Source organism: Hermetia illucens, chromosome 2 (genome assembly GCF_905115235.1).
Source record: "Hermetia illucens chromosome 2, iHerIll2.2.curated.20191125, whole genome shotgun sequence".
In the NCBI taxonomy this organism is placed as follows: Eukaryota; Metazoa; Arthropoda; class Insecta; order Diptera; family Stratiomyidae; genus Hermetia; species Hermetia illucens.
The window spans coordinates 173,535,957-173,557,861 of NC_051850.1; the positions used below are offsets into that span (position 1 = coordinate 173,535,957).

The 21,905-nt window shown below is 41.7% G+C and overlaps 1 protein-coding gene across 1 annotated transcript in view; it reads left to right on the forward strand.

Moving 5' to 3' along the window:
- The first annotated feature begins 3,076 nt into the window (after positions 1 to 3,076).
- LOC119649542 (NGFI-A-binding protein homolog) overlaps positions 3,077 to 21,905 on the forward strand; it is a 74,655-nt gene continuing 55,826 nt past the window's right edge. Inside the window, exon 1 of the mRNA XM_038051733.1 lies at positions 3,077 to 3,406. Within this exon, the coding sequence (XP_037907661.1) occupies positions 3,082 to 3,406 (325 nt within the window). The 5' untranslated portion in view covers positions 3,077 to 3,081. The remainder of the gene's footprint in view (positions 3,407 to 21,905) is intronic.

Below are 21,905 nucleotides of genomic sequence, written 5' to 3' on the forward strand. Positions count from 1 at the left end.
ACGACGCGGTGCAGCAATATTAGAGGTATCACGTTGCTGAGTTCCATCTATAAGATATTCTCCGCTATCTGGCTAGGCTGGACAGCGCCATACGCCCAGAACATCATTGGCCTATACCAAAGAGGCTTCACTCCAGCCGAATCTGGAACAGATCAGATTTTCTCTTTGCGGCAAGCGATGGAAAAACTTCTGGAATATGACAACAGAGCTTATTTCAGCTTAGAAACACTGTTTCGCTCGAAGTGTTTTACCGTAGAATCAAAGCTCTTACTGTACAAGACAATGATCTTGCCAGGCCTTTGGACTTGGGTTTCTCTGAAGAAAAATTGCGAACTCTTCGCCGCATTTGAGAAAAGAATCCTCCGAAAAATGTTTGGCCCTCTACATGAAGGTGTATGATTTCGCAGACTATGTGACGATGAAATTTAAGATCGATACCACAACCGTCTGGTTGTGGGTAAAATCCGGCTGAACCGGTCTGTATGGGTGAAGGTGATCCGGAAAGTCCATAAGGGCAATATCTATGGTAGAAAAAGAAGACGAGGCAGACCCTGCCTAAGACGGAGCGATGGTGTAGGTCAGGACGCCAGACATCTTTTAGGGTTATCGAATTCGTGGACCTCGGCACGAAACCAGAGAGCTGGGAGTTCCTGAATAAGGCAAACCTGGCCCGGATACCAGTTGTACCACCAGCAGTTTTTCAAAATTTTGCTTCCCGTTTACAAGTGTGCCGCCAAAATTTCTGACGGTCCTGCATCACGACAATTAGGCAGGAACAGTGAAAAGCATCCAATCAAATCCTTACAACTTCGAGCCTTCATAAGAATATTAGGCCAAGTGAGGAGTAATAAAGGAGTTGCTTCTTTTATCCGACAAACCAGGAGCTCTCATCCATATCAAGATTGGGGAGTTCCAGTTGGCAGATCATGCAAAGTGGGTGGATGGCGGAAGGATTTTCAGACGCCTATATAGTAGCGTAAGTCATATCTTGCTTGGTTTAATGAAGTGGAGGACAAGGCTGCTCAGCTAAGAAGAAAGGATTCCAGGACTTAGTGGGACCAACCTTAGATTGCAGCGCTATAAAAGAGGGTGTCAACTGAATTCCGGGAAAAAAATCAGTGAATTGACACTTAAGCCAACTCATCATTGAGTTATGACAATGGATCATTATCAAATTTAGTTCGAAGGACAGGGAAGAGGATCAATAGCAAGAAAATGCATTGATCTTCCCTAAATGCAGAGAGACCTCCGCTCTCGGACCTATACACCAAATTCTCATAATTTTCAACATTGTAGCATTCATTTTACAAAGCCAATGCCAACATTTCCTAATAAAATTTTGGGAATATCTAAATAGTTATTTTGCCAATCCTGAACCATTCATAAACAAGGACTCTGTAAAATCTTGGTAGAAAATAGAAATATTTTTCCAAAAATATTGTTATAAGCATAAAAATACGTTACATTCCTCTCGTAGCAAGCAAGCCTGCAGCGAACTTCTTGGTTGTAATTCAACCCACAAAAATACTCCCTGGCTATGGATTAACCCTTTTTGTTTGATCCCTTCAACGGTCATCGTATTTTAGTTTACGTTTTTTTCTCTGCACACGTTTTTCAATCCAATGTTTTAATTTGCTTCTCCCATATGCATATATTAGTTCATCCGAACGACCACCGGCTTAACCCTTTCTCTGGGCCCGCCGAATACAACTTCTCCCCGAGAAACCACCGGCAAGGATAACGTGTACACACATTTACATTCTCCTGGTTTTTTCGTCCTGCTCAATATTTGAATGCATCATTATTTTTTGTTGCCTAATCCAATTCCTTTCCTATAATGTCGTCATTACATATACAGGAGCATGTATGTGGCCGACTATAGGAAAACATGATCTCATGAGTAGGAAAAAGTGGCAGCGGTATGACAGCGATATCAACATACACCCGAGCGGCACCGTGTACCTTGGTATGAACGCAGAATGATAGATTTTATAGCGTAGCGTGCATAGGTGAGTTTTTTCGCGTGTGTAGCTTACCTATTGGCATACGCGGGAAAATGGGCCTGGGACAGTGTTTTTTGCCCGGAGTACCGTCGCGATACGGCCCAAGGAAAGGCGGTATACTGCAGGCCTGAGCCCGATACCATCCGTGGACCCTTCCAGTGCAGTTTGAATCTCCTCTGTATGTACGTATGATACCTTGCCTCATAAGAGCACATGTACGTTGATTGCATGTAGGGAAAGGGCGGAGCGAATGTGTTCATATATGAGATGTTAAGTTTTTTTCCTGAAGACATTTTCTTGCTTTCCTTTTTTATGATTTCGATTCCTCGTCTTATTAATCTCCCTTCTAAGAAAAGCAATGTCTTGACGAGCGTGAGATAACCAAGAAAAAGATCCAACAACCTTGGGTTACTTCAAAAAAGAGATTCCGGACACAGAGCCTTGGATATGGCAGCTACGTATGACCATAAGGAAGGAGTTGACTGGTAGAGTTGATGCCAAGACAGAAGTTCTTTGGACTTCACTCCGAACGGACGTGGTACTGGTCACAATCCTTACGAGACTGAAAGGAAATTCTCATGAGCTTTATGCATTGTGTGAAAGCAGTGAAAGCATTTAGAAGTTACAGTAAACATACTGAAAGCTTCACGTAATACTTTCGAATGAAAATTGGCGCCCAATTGCGGGGAATCCCCCAAGAGAAATAGACAATAATAGTGCTTTTGAGTTTTAATAGTTTTGTGGTGAATTTCGTATTTAATTAGTTCTGCGTTGTGTGTGCAATTTGTGTTTTGGTAGTTTAGTGAAAATGCGTGTTTTTTATGCTTAAACTTTCAATATTTAGCAATAATAATTGTTTAACTGTTCTAAGTCATTTTGAATAGTTTTCGGGGTTTAATTCGGTTTCCTGCTTTGTTAAGTGTTTAATTAATATTTGGACGCTAGTTTTTGGAATTTTTAAACAGTTCCATTACCTTCATAATCCGCATGTACTCGTTTGTTGTCGTTTTGTTGTGTTTGGACAAAGGTAGTGTAGTTCACCATTAGAAATTTGTGTTTCTCGTCACTCGTTTGGGACATGGATCAAACCGCTGCCGGTGGTAGCACATCGACAACGGTAGTAGCGGCAGGTGTAACATCTATTGCCAGTACTAGTAGTGTGATAGTCCAGAGTGGTCAGGAAGAAGGGAGCTCCAGTATTGCTTTGGGTGGTGGTATTCAAGCGACAGTAACAGCAGCAGGCAGTGCGGGTGCAATAGGAACATCACAAATTTCGGGACCTGGGACAACCCCTCTTTTGGTGGAGAGTCAACAACGTTCGATTTCGGCGGCACCTTCAGCAACACCGAGTCCAGTATTAAGTCCTCCAGGAAAGATCTTTGGAAGAAATTCAAACGGAACAAGTGAGTATTGAGTATGATTTTACTTTTTCTATTGCCATATCGTCCTTTACTTCCACTATTTAATGCAACCTCAGTACAAATGCAATTGGAAAAAATCACCCTATATCGGGCTCACTAAACATATTGAACAGTCGATTTGCCATCCGGAAATCGACGTTTTTCACTTAAACTCAAGGCAATAATTTATAAGTCAGAAAAGATAAATCAGAAGTGAAGTTGTCAGGTTTTTTTTTTCGTCTATGCTGGAAGCACTTATCCACATCTTCAGTTCAATAGAATCGATACCACTTGATTGCTGGTGCCTAGTCGAAGCACTATTTCTACTACTTCAGACAAATGTCCATACCAGATACTTTTTGTACTTTTGCCATTTCATATCGATTCAATCGTGTAGGGTACTCCTCCGTGAAGAATGTGTGTACACAGTGCATATTATGAACAAAAAATTAGCCACCCAGTCGCCAATTTCTTGTGCTGTTTCTTAGACTAGCTGTAATAAGATTTTTTTTTGCTGTTAGATACATATAAACCGAGCTCCAACTATGGAGTGCATTGCATGCACTGTTGGTTTGATGGTAGTCCGGTCTTGGAACCAGAGATTTTACGGAAAGGATGGAATTATATTGCTGATGGTAATATCGTTTTTATTTGAGGAGAAGGGATTTATTAACGTTCTCTTGAACATAGTGCCGGTGATATATCTTAATATCCATTTGGCCACCCAGATACCCGATTTTCATAGGGAAATAATTATTAAAATACAATCATGACTGGCAAAGTGAATCCACTGCCAAGGCGGAAAGTTAATATAAAGTTATAAACCCTAATAGCCCCGAAGAGAGTCATTCCCAATCAATGCCTGTCAATAACATTTTGTTCATATTTGTTTATATTTTTTTTGTTTTTGGAATTCCCTTGTAAGATGGATCCTTCCACAGTGAGCATATCTAATGTTTAAAGAATTAAAACAACCTCAGATGCGTATCTTTAAATATTGCATATTGTTTAGACAGAGCCGTAGAGAGAAAATTCGGGCCGGGTATAACATTATGCTGGCCCCTTTAATATATGATATATTTATTTCAATAAAAATTCTGGACCCGGGGGCATTACCTCGTCCCTCTTCCAGGACTAAAGCTTCCACAATAGAGCACATAGGACGTGAAGGACTATTATCCCCACCAAAGAAATGGTCGAATTGATGGTTTAAAAAGTCGCTAAGATAAGATGGGGGGAATAAGAGGCCAATCCCTTGGGGGCCTACCGTTTTTCCCGAGGCGGGGCAGGGGTAGTGTTTGTAACCGTAATAGAAATATCTTAACATAATTTGATTTCAAGGACGGGACTGTATAGCTTTCTCCCGGACCCAGCTTTTCTGACTACGACCCTGTTTGGAAGATACTAACATAAACGATCCTCGCCAGATATTGACCTGAGTTGAGTGTTCAGATCAGGACTACATATTATTATAAAGCGGCAGCATGCCGGGGAATGGTGTGTGTGTGGCTAAAACTCACTGAAGGAGAGGACAACTGGTCCTCCAAATATCGGTATATGACAAACCTAACTTTTTGTTCCGCATTTAAGGAAAATTTATTATTTTCTTTTTGGTTTTTCTAACTAAACCCAAGCGGAACAAAACCATATATACCACGCCAGAATGCAGGTGAATATCACTTCAACAAGCTGGTAAGGCAGGTGGAGCTCATCTTCTTTTTCTTCAGCCTTTGTCCCGTTCACAACCGGGGTCGGCTCGTCGTGATCAGTTTCGCCATTTGGCTCTATCAAATCTGGATGCAATCTCGAGGCTTCTAAATCCTCATTCAGCGTATCAAGCCACCGTCGTTTCGGCCGGTCTTTTGTTCTTCATCGACTTCGATGTTCAGAACAATCTTGGCAAGCGAATTCTCGCTATCGAGAATTGCGTGACCAGACCATGGAAGACGCCTCTCTTGCAATTTTTCCACGATCGATGCAACCCCATAACGATCGCGGATATCCTCATTTCCTCATCTTCATCTCCATTACCGCAAGAAGCATTATCTGTCCCATACATAAAAAGGGAGATATCACACAGTGCAGGAATTATAGAGGTATCACATTGCTGAGTACCATCTATAAGATATTCTGCGCTATCTTGCTAGGCCGGATAGCCTCATACGCCCAGAACATCATTGGCCCATACCAAAGAGGCTTCACTCCAGGCAAATCAGCAACAGATCAGATTTTCTCTGTGCGGCAAGCGATGGAAAAACTGTTGGAATATGGGCATCAGTTGCATCATCTTTTCATCGACTTTAAAGCCACCTATGATAGCATAGCCAGGGTAAAACTGTACACGGCCATGAGAGAATTCGGTATCCCGACCAAATTGATAAGACTGACTAGGCTGAACCTAACCAATGTGCGAGGCCAGATAAAAGCAATAGGATCACTCTCAAAACCATTCAACATCAACAACGGTGTAAGACAAGGGGATGCCCTATCATACGTCCTCTTTAACCTGGCCCTGGAGAAAGTGATCCGTGATCCTGAGGTAAATGCGGGGGTAAGATCCTCTTTAAGTCCACCTAATTACTAGCCTAGGCTAACGATGTCGACATGATGGCAAGACAAAATGTATGGTGGCAACGTCAGCACCAAAAACCAACCAACCAACCAACAACATCAAACCACACTGGATAAACGGAAAGAATAAAGATAAGACACTGCAACCTTGAGACCGTTGACAATTTCTCCTATCTAGGGTCGAAAATCACAACCGATAACAGCTACGATGATGAAATCCGCGGACGGTTATTGTCAGCCAACAGAGCCTATTTCAGCTTACAAAAACTGTTCACCTCGAAACGTCTCACCATAGGGTCAAAGCTCTTACTGTACAAGACAATGATCTTGCCAGTCCTCATGTATTCCTCGGAAACTTGGGTTCTTAGCAAGAATTGCAATTGCGAACTCTTGGTCGCGTTGGAGAGAAGAATCCTCCGAAGAATTTTTGACCCTTACATGAGGATGGACGATTCCGTAGCCTATAATGATCGATATTATCACCGTCAGGTTGTGGTTAAAATCCGGCTTAATAGGCGTATCCGCAGGAATGTCTATAAGGACAATATCTATGGTAGAGAAAGAATAGGCAGACCCTACCAGAGATGGAGCGATTTCGTAGGTCAAAACGCTAGACAACTTTTAGGGATATCGATTTGGTGGACCTCGGCGCAAAACCGGGATGCCTGGAGTTCCTCATTAAGACAGGCCTAGACCGGATACCGGTTGTTGCGCCGTTGATGATGAATCTCTTTTTGTTTTTGCTATACCTTTCACTTTGGTTCTAACATCCTTTTTATCTGGTAGATTATTTTTTTGTCTCCACTTGGCCTTATAACCTCGTCGTTGGTTTCTCCCGAGTTCCATTGAGTATGGGAGTTACTTTCTCTTTCACTAACATTGGCTTCATTAAAGAAATGTAGATAGGTAGCTCCGACTAAGTGAACAATGTTAAATAAGTCAAATGAATGCAAAAACAATCAAAATTATTAAAAATGTAGTGATTTGAAATTGCAAAATGTCTTTGATGTCAGTGACGATGCTGGAGGGATGTGAATTCTCATTATTTTCACACCAAAGTCACCTCCTTCTGTCTCGATTGCCTCCATTGTTTCATTGGAATTTACAGTCTCTCAAATTCTCAAGAAAAGTTTTTCGTTGGTAGACGATTTCGTTCGCTAGGTCAAAGGCAAACTAACCTCAGTGTCACCGCAAGCAGCTATGGATGTTGTTAGTTCTTCTACTACTATTTTTCTTTGAAGATAGTAGTTGTGGATATTCACTCCAGAAAAAGGGTAGTGGGTATACTACGAGAAAGGCATGAGTTCCTCCTGAGCATTAAAGTGACTCGCGATTAAATACAATTGATGGCAGGCTCAGAACCGCTCAATCCCCAAAACACAGTTTCAATTACGTCTCATATTTGATGGTTAAGGAGATTGCAGTCTGGGCTAAATGCTGGCCGTACACCTAGAGACCTGTGGTTTGGCAGATTTTTTTTAAAGGCCTGTACTTTTCTTGCATTGTAAGCGGACGTTGAGTTACAAAACGTGAATATAGTTTACGATCCCGAATAATATGACTGGGATGGGAATGTTGTTTTCCATAATAGTACCTTTGAGAGACACGGATTTGAGCCCTGCATCATAAGGTCATAATGCCCCTTAATGTATAAAGCGTTCTCTATAATAGGAGAAGCATCCCAAAAGTAGCTTTCCGTCGCAGAATCGCAAATTAAATGATCATAATCAACGGCGCAACAACCGGTATCCGCTCTAGGCTTGCCTTAATAAGGAACTCCAGACACCCTGGTTTTGCGCCGAGGTCCACCAATTCGATATCCCTAAAAGATGTCTGGTGTCTTGACCTACGCCATCGCTCCATTTCAGGCAGGGTCTGCCTCGTCTTCTTTTTCTGCCACTAATATTGGAGAATAACTGGTAAAAATCAAAACAGAAAACGCGAAAATCAACTCATCTTTTTTTGGAATCCGATCCGATCGAAATCCAATCGTTTCCACTTCTCTATATAACGTCAAGAGCAAGAAAAAGCAAACTATTTTGACAGCCAGGTATAGCAACTCACTTCAATCCTCTGTTTCCCACCTAATACGCGTTCCTCCGTTTTATTTTTCACCTTTCTTCCTTGCTTGGATTCAGAGTTGGACATCCTTGCTTGGATTCAGAAAGCTAATCGGATTCAGAGTTGGACATTATCCTTGACACCGATAAAACAATCTTAATAGGAAAACGGAAATGTGACATTATGTCGCTGAGGGTAGCCAGATCAACCTTCTCATAGGCGTTCTTCACATCCAGCACCACAGCCAACACCTGCTGACCTGTACATTTTGCTATCGAAATGTACGAAATGATATCATTGATAGACGCAGACGTAGATTTGCCTGACGAATAGGCATAGCAGTTAACAGACAGAATTTTGTATTCGTCAGTGAAATTATTTATACGAACCTCGATCATGAGTTAAGCAGTTTGGCAAACACATTAATGAGAGCAACAGGGCGGTAACTGGTCAAAAGTTTTGGGTCCTTAAGTATTGTTTAGATGGGTACCGCCCGAATAATAGACTAGTCCTCAGAAGGACGAAACCTGCACCAGATGAGGTTAAGCCCCTGTAGTAGTGCAGAGAATGTTCCCAGCGCCAGCCAGTGTATATGTTGATAAGTGATAGTATCGATACTAGGAGCGGAGGGACGCATGTGCCTTAGCAATGCAGCGGTCAGCTCTTCTAGAGAGCTGCTCAGCCAGAAAATCAAGATATTCAAGGTTTTTCGTAGGATCCCAACATGGGGACTTATCGCTGAGATAGCAACGAAAACCTTTGATGGATTTCCGGAAGGACTTGATATCTTTCGTCACAGATAATTCAGACCAAATTTCACGCCGATGTTTTCGGGTGATTGTTTTCTTTTAAAGTACAATTCAAGCTCCGGAGCTCACCACGCCTTTGGCGGAGGTTAATGCAAGGTCTAGTTTTTTTTCTTTTTCTTCAGCCTTTCTCCTGTTCACAAGGGGGGTCGGTTCGTCGTGATCAGTTTCGCCATTTGGCAATCGCGAACCTTTCCCCCTAATCCCCAGTTTCGGCCAGCCTTTTGGTTGCATACCATCGACTTCGATGTTCAGACCAATCTTGGCAAGTGAATTCTCGTTACCGCGAATTTCTTGAGCATACCACCGAAGATGCCTTCCTCGTAGTTTTTCCACGATTAGCGCAATCCCATATCGATCGTGGATATCTTCATTTCGGATGTGATCATACTTTCTTGCCAATCAGATGGTGTTCTTCCTCCTTGGATAACCCGACTAAAGAATTCACTGAGCCACAGTGTTGGGTCCTAGGTCTTCGCTTTCTAGGGCTCAGGTGCGATGTCCTCACGTCCTATAGCTTACCCCGATTTCATTCGTTTTCTTGTTTCCTCGACTTCAATTGCGGGTTAGTGTATTCCCTACGCTGTTTTATCGGCGACAGAATTCGCAGGTTCAGAACCCCTTTCCCCCATGGCACCTGTTACCGTCTGCCTTTTCAGTACAGTATAAGGAACAATACCTAGATGTTTTCTTATTTTAAATTTTCAGAAGATAAACCACTGAAGAAGGGGACAGTTGGTCCCGAAAGACATATTTGAATACGTTTCCAAATACTGTTAGCCAAAATATCTTGAAAGTCAAATCTTTTACTTAAAATTTCGGCTTACTAGCTAGTTCCTACCTAATTCAAACCACGTGGGAAATCGTTTCCGCAGAAATGTCTGCCATGCTTTATGCATGATGCCAAATGTTTAGTGAAGGAATTCCAAAATATAGAAAATAGTGAGAGACTAGATCGGTCATTCAACGCTAGTTTTTGAAGACTCTTCAATTGACTGGGGAAGTCGAGGAAGACGAAGGCTTAGTGTCTTTTGGCGGCAAAGCTCTTTTTCCGAGTGTCTCGGTCAAAGAAGCGCTCTACAATGGAGCGGTAATGTAGAACAATATGTGAAGGTAGTCAAAACTGTATGGGGGAAAACTACTATACTTTTAAGGATGAGTATTATATACAGTTTAAAGGAGTTCCGATAGGAACCCCCACTCCCTGTTCATAGGCGACATTTACATGGCTAACCTAGAAACGAAGTTAACTTCGGTCGGTCTACTACAGCAAGGGGTATATGGACGATATCTGTGCTCTCGTCGTGAAAAACGAAGTCGAAAATACGCTCGCTTCCTTAATAAAGTGTGCTTCAGTATCGATGTTAGCCTAGGGATTGAAAAGGGAGGTCCTTTCCTTGGACCTATTGTCGAGAAGAAACGCGCTCATCAGCGCAAAGTCGCCTCTTTCAAACACATCTTCTATCGGATGTTGACTCTTTCTATGTCCTCATAAGGTGTGATGAAAGAGCTGAGGCATATTTTTGAAGCCACCAGACTTGAGGCACAGGTAACCTACTAGCCGTCTCTCTGGAGGAACACATCGGCATCGCATTAGTACAAAAGCCCTGAATTGGAGGAGGCCAAATCGTCAAAGGCCCCAAAGCAAATAGTACAATTAATACCACAAGAGACACTGATTGGAACAAAACCTAGCCCATGTATCCTTACCAGAAGAAATATGCACGCTTTCCTTTCCAACCTGTATTTCAACGGTACGACCGTGCTAAAACTAGAGTAGACGAAATTGGAGAATATATATATCTTCTCGACTTACCTGGCTCACGATAGGTTTCCTCCACTAGAAGAATTACAACATCTGACGTCTATCATCATAGATAAGAAGGCCAGCCAGTTGATAGGCTCAACGTAAAACCTCAGTCTCTCTTCGACTTTATTATTAACACACACCCATCAATGTATAAATGTGGCAGTATACCAACCCTTTGCTTCATTTCCTCTGCTGGAGAATTGGGCGGTTGAGAGAAGGTCCTTGATATCACCCTGCTAACCGACAATAGGACTTTAAGGATGGAAGAATGGAGAACTGGAGATTGTCTGCGCAGAGGTTCTTCTCGGATCACAGTTGAATAAGTGCTGCACGTTTGATGACGTATGTGAGCTATTTTCATGGCGAAAACGGACAGGCAAATGACTTGGTGCTAAGATCCTCAAGCGTGTCGTAGACGTTCGTTTAGGGACGATCGACGGTCGTCGATATTCTGAGTCATTCGGAAATTACCCTGTCAAACACTATATTTCGATCGCCTTAATAAAGCGCGATTTTACCAGTCCGAGCGGCGTTCAAATGACTTCCCCAAAAGAGCGAGAATGAAAGCTAAGGCTTTACATGTGTTTTTCGAAGAAATTAAGGATTAACCAGGATTATGGTTAATAATCACGTTTTAATTTTTAAATGCGTTTTTCTCGAAACTCTGATTTGTATCTTATTCAGTTCTTCGAACAAAAAATCCCAAAAAAGCGAAAAGAAAGGGCACCATACGTCAACTACCTTCCTGGATATAGAGGGTGCATTTGACAGCATAAATACTAAAGCTTTCAAGGAGGCTCTAACCAGGATTAAATTAGAGCGATGTGGTGTGCCCCTCTGTTATGAGTCAGATTATGTAAGGCACGTTGAGAAGGCGCATGTAGACTGCAAGATACGGGCTTGGGATAAATCCAACCAAAATGGAGTCGATGTTATTTATCACCAAGACAAGGCTACCACGGGTACAATGTAAAGCATCTTGGTGTGATCCTAATTCCAATGTGAAATTGAAACTAGACATAGAACTGTGGGCTAAGAAGGTCTGCATAGCCTTCTGCTGGTGAAGAAATAAAATCTTCGGCCGAAAATGGTTCTTTGCGCTGTGGTTAGTGCAAATCAATAAATGCAACAGAACCAATCTTGATAGACCGCAAAGAACTGCATCTGCAGGTGGTATTTGGGTTCTACAGCCTTGCCCTGCGGATACCAGCGCAGCCGAACAAAACTCGATATCCAAAAACCGCATTTGCGGGTACTGATTCCACATGCCGAAGGTTCACTGGCTACGCTAAGTCAAACAAGATCTGACATTTCTGCAACAAAACCCGATCCCCGCCTATAGGGGATTATGTCGCCAGATTCGGTATGCTCTACAGTGTTTCCAGTTAGGGTGCCAACATTTAGCGTGCAGACACGTATTTGTTTTGTTCGGACTAATTTACTTACTCTGACTCCTGACGCCGTCCATGCGTGAAGAACCCTTTCCTATTTCTTAACAGGGCCGTAGTCCATTCTGTCGCGTCAACTGAAGTGGACCCCCTAGCATTTTTCCGTTGTTGATGAACCACTTGGTGTAACTTGTCCCCTCCATATTTAACCAATTCGGCTGTAATTCCATCGACTTTTGGTCACTTATGATCTTTAAGCCGATTAATTGCACGGACTATTTCTTCTATACTTGATGGTGACACCACCAATTCGCCGATATTCCGGTTGTTCAGTAGTTCACCAAAGTACTCAACCCATCGCTCCAATATGCCCATTCTGTCGGAAATCAGATTTCCCTCTTTGTCTCGGCAGGATGAGCATCGAGGTGTATAAGGCTTCATCCTGCTGACTTGTTGGTAAAACTTCTGCGCCTGGTTCGGGCGCTCCCTGTACTTTTCTAGTTCACAGACCTGTTGGTTCTCCCAGGCTTCCTTTTTCCGTCTGTGAAGTCGCTTCTCCGCTCGACGGAGTTCGTGATAAGTCTCTGCGCGTGCCCGCGTTCTTTGAGAATGCAACATTACTCGGTATGCGGCATTCTTCCGTTCCGTTGCTAGCTTACATTCATCGTCAAACCAGCCGTTCCGACTTTTTTTGCGGCTGGGACCAAGTATCTTTGTGACCGTATCAATGATAACGTTCTTCAGGTGGTTGTGAAGATCATTTGCTGATGCTTCATCTTCAGGATCTCTGTTGACTGCGGTTATTGCGGCATCCATTTTCCTCTTACAGGTGTTGCGAAGGGCTGTGTTGTGGATGGCTTCAGTATTCACTCTCACCTGACTGTCAGAGGGGAATGCAAGTGGTGCCAACCTCGGAGCATTATGCCAACGAGACAGTGGTCCTAGCCTATATTGGCCCCCTTATATGTTCTGACATCAAGGCTGAGAGGTGGCGGAGTTCAGTCAGCACGTGGTCAATTTGGTTGAAAGTGGTCCCGTCTGGAGAGGCCCACATATGTTTGTGGACCTCTTTCCGCGCACACCAAGTACTTCAACCATTTGGTATCCCTATTTAACTATTTAAGCTATGGGTCCGACGTATTGCCTGAATACGGGCTCCGTTCCTACTTGACTGTTGAAATCTCCAAGCATGATTTTGATATCATACTTGGGACAAGCTTCAAGAGTTCGCTCAACTGCCTCGTAGAAGGTATTCTTCTTCGACTCTGCAGTCTCCTCTGTAGACGCGTGAAGGTTAATGAAGCTTATATTTCTAAATTTACCTCACAAACGCAGAGTGCATAACCTTTCGCTTATATTTTCAAAGCCGATAGCAGCAGGTTTCATATTTTGGCTGACTAAGAAACCTACTCCGAGCACATGGTTTACTCGATGGCCGCTATAATATATGCTGTAGCGGCTCTTCTTTAGGAAACCGGTCCCTGTCCATCGCATCTCTTGCAACGCTGTTACGTCAGCCTTATATTGGTACAGGGTATCGGCTAGGTCTGTACAGGGAGGGCACGTTCCATGAGAAAATGAGCGAATCGTTAATCCGTTGCCGTTGCCGGGTTCGTCGTTGAAAGATCCATCCTGTCCGAGGCTCCCTTCGTGGCTTCGTAACATCGGCTTTCCGTGTAGGGTTGTCAGTCCTACCCAATACCCAATCTGGAGGACCAGTTGGGACATTTTGTCCCGTTTTTAGGCGCGGAAGACTCGCCTTCATCCGTCTCCGTTTACAGTTTTTCATAAAGAATGAACTCCCAGCGTCATCAAGTGGAAGTGAAGATAGGGTTTGGTAATAGAGCTGTTGGTGTTGATTCAGCAGGCGTTTCCCAGGTTTTATGCTCCATCGTGGGTACTAATCCACGTTTCGAATTAGCAGGAGCTATGTGTAGAGCCGAGCCCAATTGATTAGGCATAGACTGTAGGTTGAAAAAAGTGGTAATTCCATTATTAGGAAAATTAAATGAGGAGTTGAGGACAGATTAGAATAAAAGTGACACAACAGTTTGACATAAGTTACGTGTGGTCTGTCAAGAAAACCCTTGTAGTGACCGCGGCTGCGCGACGGGAGCGGGAAATTCATTCGGCTCTTTCTTAATTAATTTGCCTAAACAATGCATTTAATAATATGCAATTGCCCTAATGTTCGCCGCAGATTGCACATTATTGAATGCATTCGGGCGAATTGATCTTGACAAGAGGCGAATGATTTGCCGCATCCGCAGGCGCATGCGCATGTTACCGCAACATTGCCTAGAGAGAGTTGAAGGCTATGTAGCGGCAAATGAAGCGGTGCGGGGAGAACAAAGAGGAGGCGAAGCGGTGCGAAAAAAAAACGAAAGGCAGAAGAAACGGGAGTGCTTTGTTTTTGGGGGACTGGAATGGTTGGAAGTTTCGAACATTGGTGGAAATTCGGGAAAAATTGTCGTTCGTAGAAGACTAGGGTTTTGGAACAGAGAAAAGCGGGAGTGCTTTGTTTTTGGGGGACTGGAATGGTTGGAAGTTTCGAACGTTGGTGGAAATTCGGAAAAAATTGTCGTTCGTAGAAGACTAGAGTTTTGGAACAGAGAAGAAACGAGAGTGCTTTGTTTTTGGGGGACTGGAATGGTTGGAAGTTTCGAACGTTGGTGGAAATTCGGGAAAAATTGTCGAAGACTAGAGTTTTGGAACAGAGAAGAAACGAGAGTGCTTTGTTTTTTTTTTTGGGAGACGGTATTTGTTGGAAGCTTTGAACGTTGGGGAGAAATCCCGGAAAAGTTGTCATTCGTAGGAAACGACAGATTTTGAACAGCTAAGAAATGTGGATTCTAGCATAATATATTAATCGTTTCTGTAAGAATTTAAGCAATACGCCTGCTTGGTGCGAGGTGTTTCATATTTTGTTTGAGAAGGCATCGTCAAGTTATAATAAAAATTTTCATAGGATAATGATAACAACTTTCTTTGTACCAAAATCATCCTTTGAGCTTTTTTTGGTTATCAGTAAAATTTTTTTATTATTTATATTTATATATTTGTTTTTTTTTTTTTGAATGATAATACAAAATGATTTTTGAGTAACTCTGGCGTAATTTGAGGACTTCCTCCCTCTCTTTTCCTCCGTCCACCCGCAGAACCTCTATCAAAAGGGACATCCTCAAAAATGATAAACTGGCCTGAGGATGTCGAGAAAGGGTGGGAAAATCATTCAAAATCTGAGGCGGAAGAGGCAATAATTGGGACTGTGATCCTTCGTGGATCTACCCCTCCTTGATCGGGTCCGGAGACTTACGGCTCCACGCGCGCGGTCAAGCCGTTTTTTTTTTATTATCCAATTTTAGTTCGCGTTCGGGTTGTTATTCGATAGGCCGTCGCAAAGTCCCTATTAATGAATATTTTGGAATCCGGTGCGGACCGATGCGTGGGTACGAGTAGACGAGTTGATTTGTAGTAATAAAGCGTGAGCGATCAAAGCGCTCAAAGGACCCCCCCCCCCCCCCTACATTCCCGAGCCTGGCTAGCACAGAGGCGTGCAAGAACGAGTCGAGCGAGCACTTTGATGGAGCTTCAATCTTTGCGGGCGGACCTTCACGGTCAACTTAGACAAGTTTTTTTAGATTTCTGGGATAGCTCTGCCCTCTAGGTCGTTGCCGGCCACTTAGGATGATCGACCTGATCTTCCTATCTACTTTTACCATTACACCCTACTATAAAAAAGGACTAAATGAAATTATAAGAAATTATAAGAAATAAGAATATTTGATCCGGTTACCAGTCCTAAATTGGGCCTAGCTTTAAACTTGATTTGTGTTATATCATCTGATCCTTTAAAAGGACTCCATTCCACCAAATTAAAATCCTTACCCCATTTTGGAAGCAATAAAATGATTTGATTGTAAGTAAGGAAAACATTGGCTTCTTTGTTCATTCATCGAGTTCCATATTACTAACATATAAAAGAGATTTAAGGATAATTATTAAGATGCATATCTACGAATTTACAGAAAGTTATAAGTAAAATCTGCAAAGGAATAATTTAGTAAAAAGTTCATTCTCCTCTATGTAATTGTCAGCTGTATTTGAAGAATCAAAGTTGGGGTTATCTAAAAAGAGAGACCAAAAAATAGTCTATCTTTCAGTCAATTTAAAAAAATGTCGAATGCACAAAGGACCTAACTGAAAAGGCATCCGGTTTTCGAAACCACCATAACTGTCTTCAATTTTCGCTCGCAACGGATATTCAAATTCGAAATCGCGTTCAGGTCTATTAGAAGGGTTGAAAAACAATCACATTATTCAAAAGACCCGGCCTAACAAAAGCGTACCAAATTCACCGGTCGCACCGCAACTAGTCTCCGCCAATCAGGACCTAATTTTTTTACCTAGTGTTCTACCCACCCTTATTTTTTCCCTACATAAGCCATTTAACCCTCACATACGTACGCGTATCAACTACACCATTGCACGCAGAAAAACCTGCACAAGGACTCTTCAACCTTATCCTATATAAAAGCAAGATTCATTTCAACCAATTCGTTCTCGGCTCACAAGAAGAAACCCATCCTACCTAAATCAGATTGCAATCAGGACAAGGTTCACCTATGAATTTCACATATGATAGGTGTTGGTTTTTTTTTCACCACTCAATTTTCTTCCCTTCCCTAGAGACAAGGAGTCGATGCCGACCTTATCTTTTTGTAACGTCCCCTTTGGCTGAAATGCGCGTAGCAATTTCTTAAAGAAAAATTCCCGCGATCGTGTTTTGATCGTGTTTGGGTTTAATAAAAACTTGAAAGATGAAAATTAACAGAAAGATGAGCGTTATAACGATAAAAAGTCGTCTCTAAAATGTTTTATAAGTGTGTGGGTATAAAAAACTAAACATCACCTCATGCATTTTCGTAGCGGCTTTGGGATGTTGGCAAGGGCCTCCGCAGTGTAGTGTGCATACACGTTAATCACGAAGGTATCCATGCGAGTAAAGATCTACTTTTTTGTTCAGATAGTATGCGAAAAGTTGGTAAAAATGTTTTAGACGGTTAAAGAGTTAAACAGCGAACGCAGGAATAGATGAAGGTAGGGTTGTCGTGGTTCGAAATATAAGAAGATCGATGAATCCTTTTGAGAATGTTGTCAAATTCCTTTTTGGAGAGGTTGGAGGCTTTCGAGATAATTTTCTGTTCCTTAAAAAGGTGGTACTGGTACGTATCTAATTTGAACATATGCAAAGTAACAGAAAATACAAATCAATGCATTTCTGAGGAAATTTATGAGTTAACTTTTCAGGTCTTCAAATTTGACGAATATACCTGACACCGGTACTGCAATGCAATTGGCAAACTTTCTTTAGATTGAGTATCGCATTAAAACTGTTCTCGGAGATATCTAAACTTGAAATTTCTTGAAAGAGTGCAACTCCTTCGAAGATTGCACCAATTCGCTGCGAAGCCCTAATGGAATTGCTTGGTAAAAACTATTTGATTTTAATGGACGATCCACGAATGCTTTTCAAGTCTGCGTTCATGCTTTTATTGCCACCCCGAAATCCTTTGCAAAAATTATGAAATTTCAGTAGACAGTTTTTTATTGAGCATACATAAACCTACATACCTATATGCACGCTCCTATATATATATACATATGCGAATGCACTCCCTGAGCAATCAAAAATTCTTAGTGACCAGATGATCGGTAGTTTTTTCGCATTTGAGGGTACAAACATGAGACCAGTGAGACCGCTGCTGGTTCCATAGTGGTTCCTGGCGGTACTCCACTCAGTCACCCTATATTAGGCGACTCATAAACACAATAACAGCGGCAAAGGAATTTTGAACGCCAAGAATTTTACCTTATAAAAGTCTTTAATTTATAAGTTTTCGAGAGATTGTTGAGCTTTTTTTTGACGGGTTTACCAGTTCCAAACAACAATCAGCGAAAAGTCGCCGATTTTGATTGTTTTTTCCTTAATTTCTGCTTTTTTCATTAACAGTATGTCGCTATGGTAAAAGCGAACCGCACCTCCGTCAATTGCGTGAGTCTTAACCCTAGAGAGGTTGGTCATTGGTATTCCAACGAATGAGGAGTTCCTTAGAAACATGGGGGCTAAATAGTACTAATGAACTGAGGTGATGCCAAAGATATTAGGATGTGATATTTAGCCTGGTCATAAGCATTCTGTCAAATTCAAATATGGTAGACTCCTTGGGAGAACTATCAAGAAATTGTCTCCAGAACTCCCTCCAATCAGTGAGAAAACACAGGTTTAAACCAACTCTGATTGTGGCGTACCACAAGGAATGCATTTTGGCGGCTTAGTGTTAAATGACGTCCGCTGGCATAATGGCGGCGTGGAACGTTTTTAATCGAAGCTTGTTTGATTATTGAAAGCACGTCTCATTTATTTATTGCCCGCTGGTTATTTTGCCGTCGGGCGGGGACAAACGTAAAAAGGTTTTTTTTTTTTGTTCGTAACGTTTCGTCTTGCTACTGCATATCAACAACTTCTGGTCATCTAATTAATTTTTTCATGGACGCCTTCATGTACTTACTGAGCGTTGGATGCATCATCCGGTGATACATGAGGGCCGTTCCATGCTCATGTCTACCCTGTTGCCCTCCTACTGTCGGTACCATAAGCATTATTACCAATTCCATCATGTACATTGCTAATAAGTGTGATATAGTTGTAGGATAAATGTAAGGCCAATATGGGAGACAAGAAAATGGCAAGAGCGCCTTCTACCGTAAAAAGTAAGACGACGTTTTAGCTTTTATAGCACAAATAACTATATTGTTAAAATGTCCCTTGAATTCTAATTTGACGTGCAACATTGCTATTGGCACGTAAAAATACAACACGTGATAATAAGCATATCGTCAAACCAAGCAAGGTTGTGCTCCGTAATTGGTTACTACGTCTTATAGAGGCTCGCCTCGTATAGGCCACGTGTTACTATGAGCATTCAACCAATGTTCATTTTTGGAATCCACGAATATCCTAAAAAGTATCTTTTTTTTCTTTTAGGTTTAATTATACGAGCACGTTAATTAGATGAACCCATTCATTATGAATTCAGTCCAATCTATTATGGAAGAAATGAACAAGTTGATTAGTACCGGTTTTAAGAAGTAAGGGATTCCACATATCTATGTCTTACTGAGCGGCGTTCTTTGAATACTTCACAGTTAAATTTGGCGAATATCTTTCGAACTATAAAGGGACTTCATTAGGAAAAAAACGACGCTTCGAAAATTTAAATATCTGAAATAAAATACAGATGAAACGTAGATATAGAACTTCGCTCACACTGGGACCTTCTACTCATAGATAAGAAATGAAGCAAGATTTTGACAGACTTAAATTTGCTTTTACTGCCAGAGGAATTCGTTTACTGGGGTAAACCAAAACACTACGATTCGAAGAATAAAGCTCGAAGTGGTCAGCTATATCAAAGCCGCTTAGTATCTGTATCGGTGTTCATCAAGGCAACGCTAGTAGGCGGTCCCACTCTTTGTTCTTGTTATGGACACTGTCAGATGGGACATCCAAAGTCCAGTGCCCTAAACACTTCTCTATGCAGTAGATCTTTTCCGGGCGACTCAAAACAAAACCTATCTTGAGTAACTAGTCTAGTGAAATGATCACCTAATGCAGCATAGTCTGGAAGTGAATCTGAGCAAGACACCATTTTTTGCGACCGACCCTAATGAAACAGACACTATTACTGTCAGCGGTAACGACCTACTGAAAAGTGAGCGATTTAAACATATCGGAGGAACGCTATCATTCAATTTTTAACTGCATTATGAAATTGCTTTTCGCGTCAAAGAAACTTGGATGATGTCTTGTCCCATAACTGCCGGTCTTTGTTATCGACGCATCAACGAACGCTTCAAATCCAAAGTTTATCGGAATGTCGTCCGAACTGTCGTCCTTTTTGGTTCTGAGCGCTCGCCAACTATTGAAGACAATGACCGACGCCTTGCGAAATGAGGACACCCCCGATCGATATAGGATTGCACGGATCATGGGCAAATTTCGGGAGAGATGTCTTCGATGGCATGCGTATGTAATTCGAGCTAATGAAAGCTCATTTGGTAAAGTTAGCCTAAAGATTGAAGTCTATGAGAAACGAGCAAGAGGCCGAGCAAAATAACGATATTTTGACACACTAAATGAAGGTTTAAGAGTTTTTCAACTCCATCTAGATACGACCTACAAGCGAGCAAAATGGAACAATCGACCAAAATCCCACTTCTGAATGAAGCAAAGGCATAGGACCACTCTAACTGCATAGCGAGTTAGCTATATTTTTCCCAAAACTCAACTTCCAGACAAATCTTTCCTTTTAATGCTAGATCCTTCTTTTTGGTGATTTGTGATGGCCTTTTACAGTTCCTGGTATTATGTAACTTTTTGTATTTAGTGGTAGATTCAACTAGATGACCTTTCAAGGTATAGTATTTGCGGGTTCGCACCATCCGCATCATTTGGTTCGTTTTGTCCGCTGACACGAGGAGGAGAGAATTCATTTACTAATATGCAGCATAATTATTTTTCACGTTTTGCCCCCTCAGCGTCTCAATTACACTTCTTCCGATTTCCTACTTTCCATCTCAACATCCACATACTTTAAAATATTTGTTTCAAAATGATGCTTTTCATTCTCAACTTTATTTACAACTCTCTCTCTCTCTCTCTCTCTCATCTTTTAACTTCTCACAAAATTTCAAAATTTACTTAAATATTTTGAAGGTTAATGTAGAAATCTTGTAACATTTCATCATTAAACCCTTTTGTGTTGTTTACACATATATTTACTCATGGCGCAAATGGCGAAATGCATTACTAACGCTTGCCTCTGGCTAAGGCGAAATTTTTTACATACAATTTAAGATGATGGGATATGGCGGGACTCCCATTGGGTGTATGCCAGCTCGATGAAGGACAATTGAACTGGCGTGGTAAGTGACAGCGTGTGGTCGTTGGATTGTTCATGCAAATAAACTCACTTTTTCCTGAAAATTTTTGTGAGAAACATGCCAGAAACTCTTATGTTAATTAATGCAAACTGACTTTTGTTTAGACTGATGTGAGTTATTCAATACTAATGACTTGAGTGGATCCACAAACCACACAACTTATACACTGGTTCAATGAAAATAAGAGCTAATCAGGAGAAACGCCTGAAAAATACGTCACTTTCCATTTAAAAGTTTCCAACTTTCAAGGGAATTAAAAACATGTGGCCGAGCCTTGTCATACTGTAAAGTCATTTGGTCGTACTTCTACTCGCATCCTATCCTTTGGTGTTAGTTGGGTCCTACAGTGCTCCCCAGTGACTCTTCCATTATGTTTGAACACATCTGCTAAAAACTCTGTTTTATTCCTTATACCGTACTGAGTGAGACAATCATCCCACTTTTGAACAAGTTGTTCTGGATCACCTAAGCATGGAGCTGACAATTGAAGTAATAATTATAATGGTTAAGGTTGCATGCAAGCACTCCATGCAGTTGAATTTTCGAATAAGGCGACCGAGGGATTGGTTAAATTTCGGTTTCATCAAATTCTGAGGATTAACGCAGACTTTTACCCCCAAAATCTACAAACTGGCATACGCCAACTGATTCAGAACTGGTGGATACTTTTCAGCGGGTATGAATGGTAGCAAATGGGCTCTTGTTAAAATTTTGCATTGTTTTTGCTTGATCAGCTTTCATCAAGTATCGGAGAAGCCCTTTGTGGACACTCCGGCCTATGCCCTCACTACGACCGCGGGTTTTTTAATGTGGCAGGGAGGAAGACAAGGTAGAAATCTTATCGATCGATCCAGAACCAA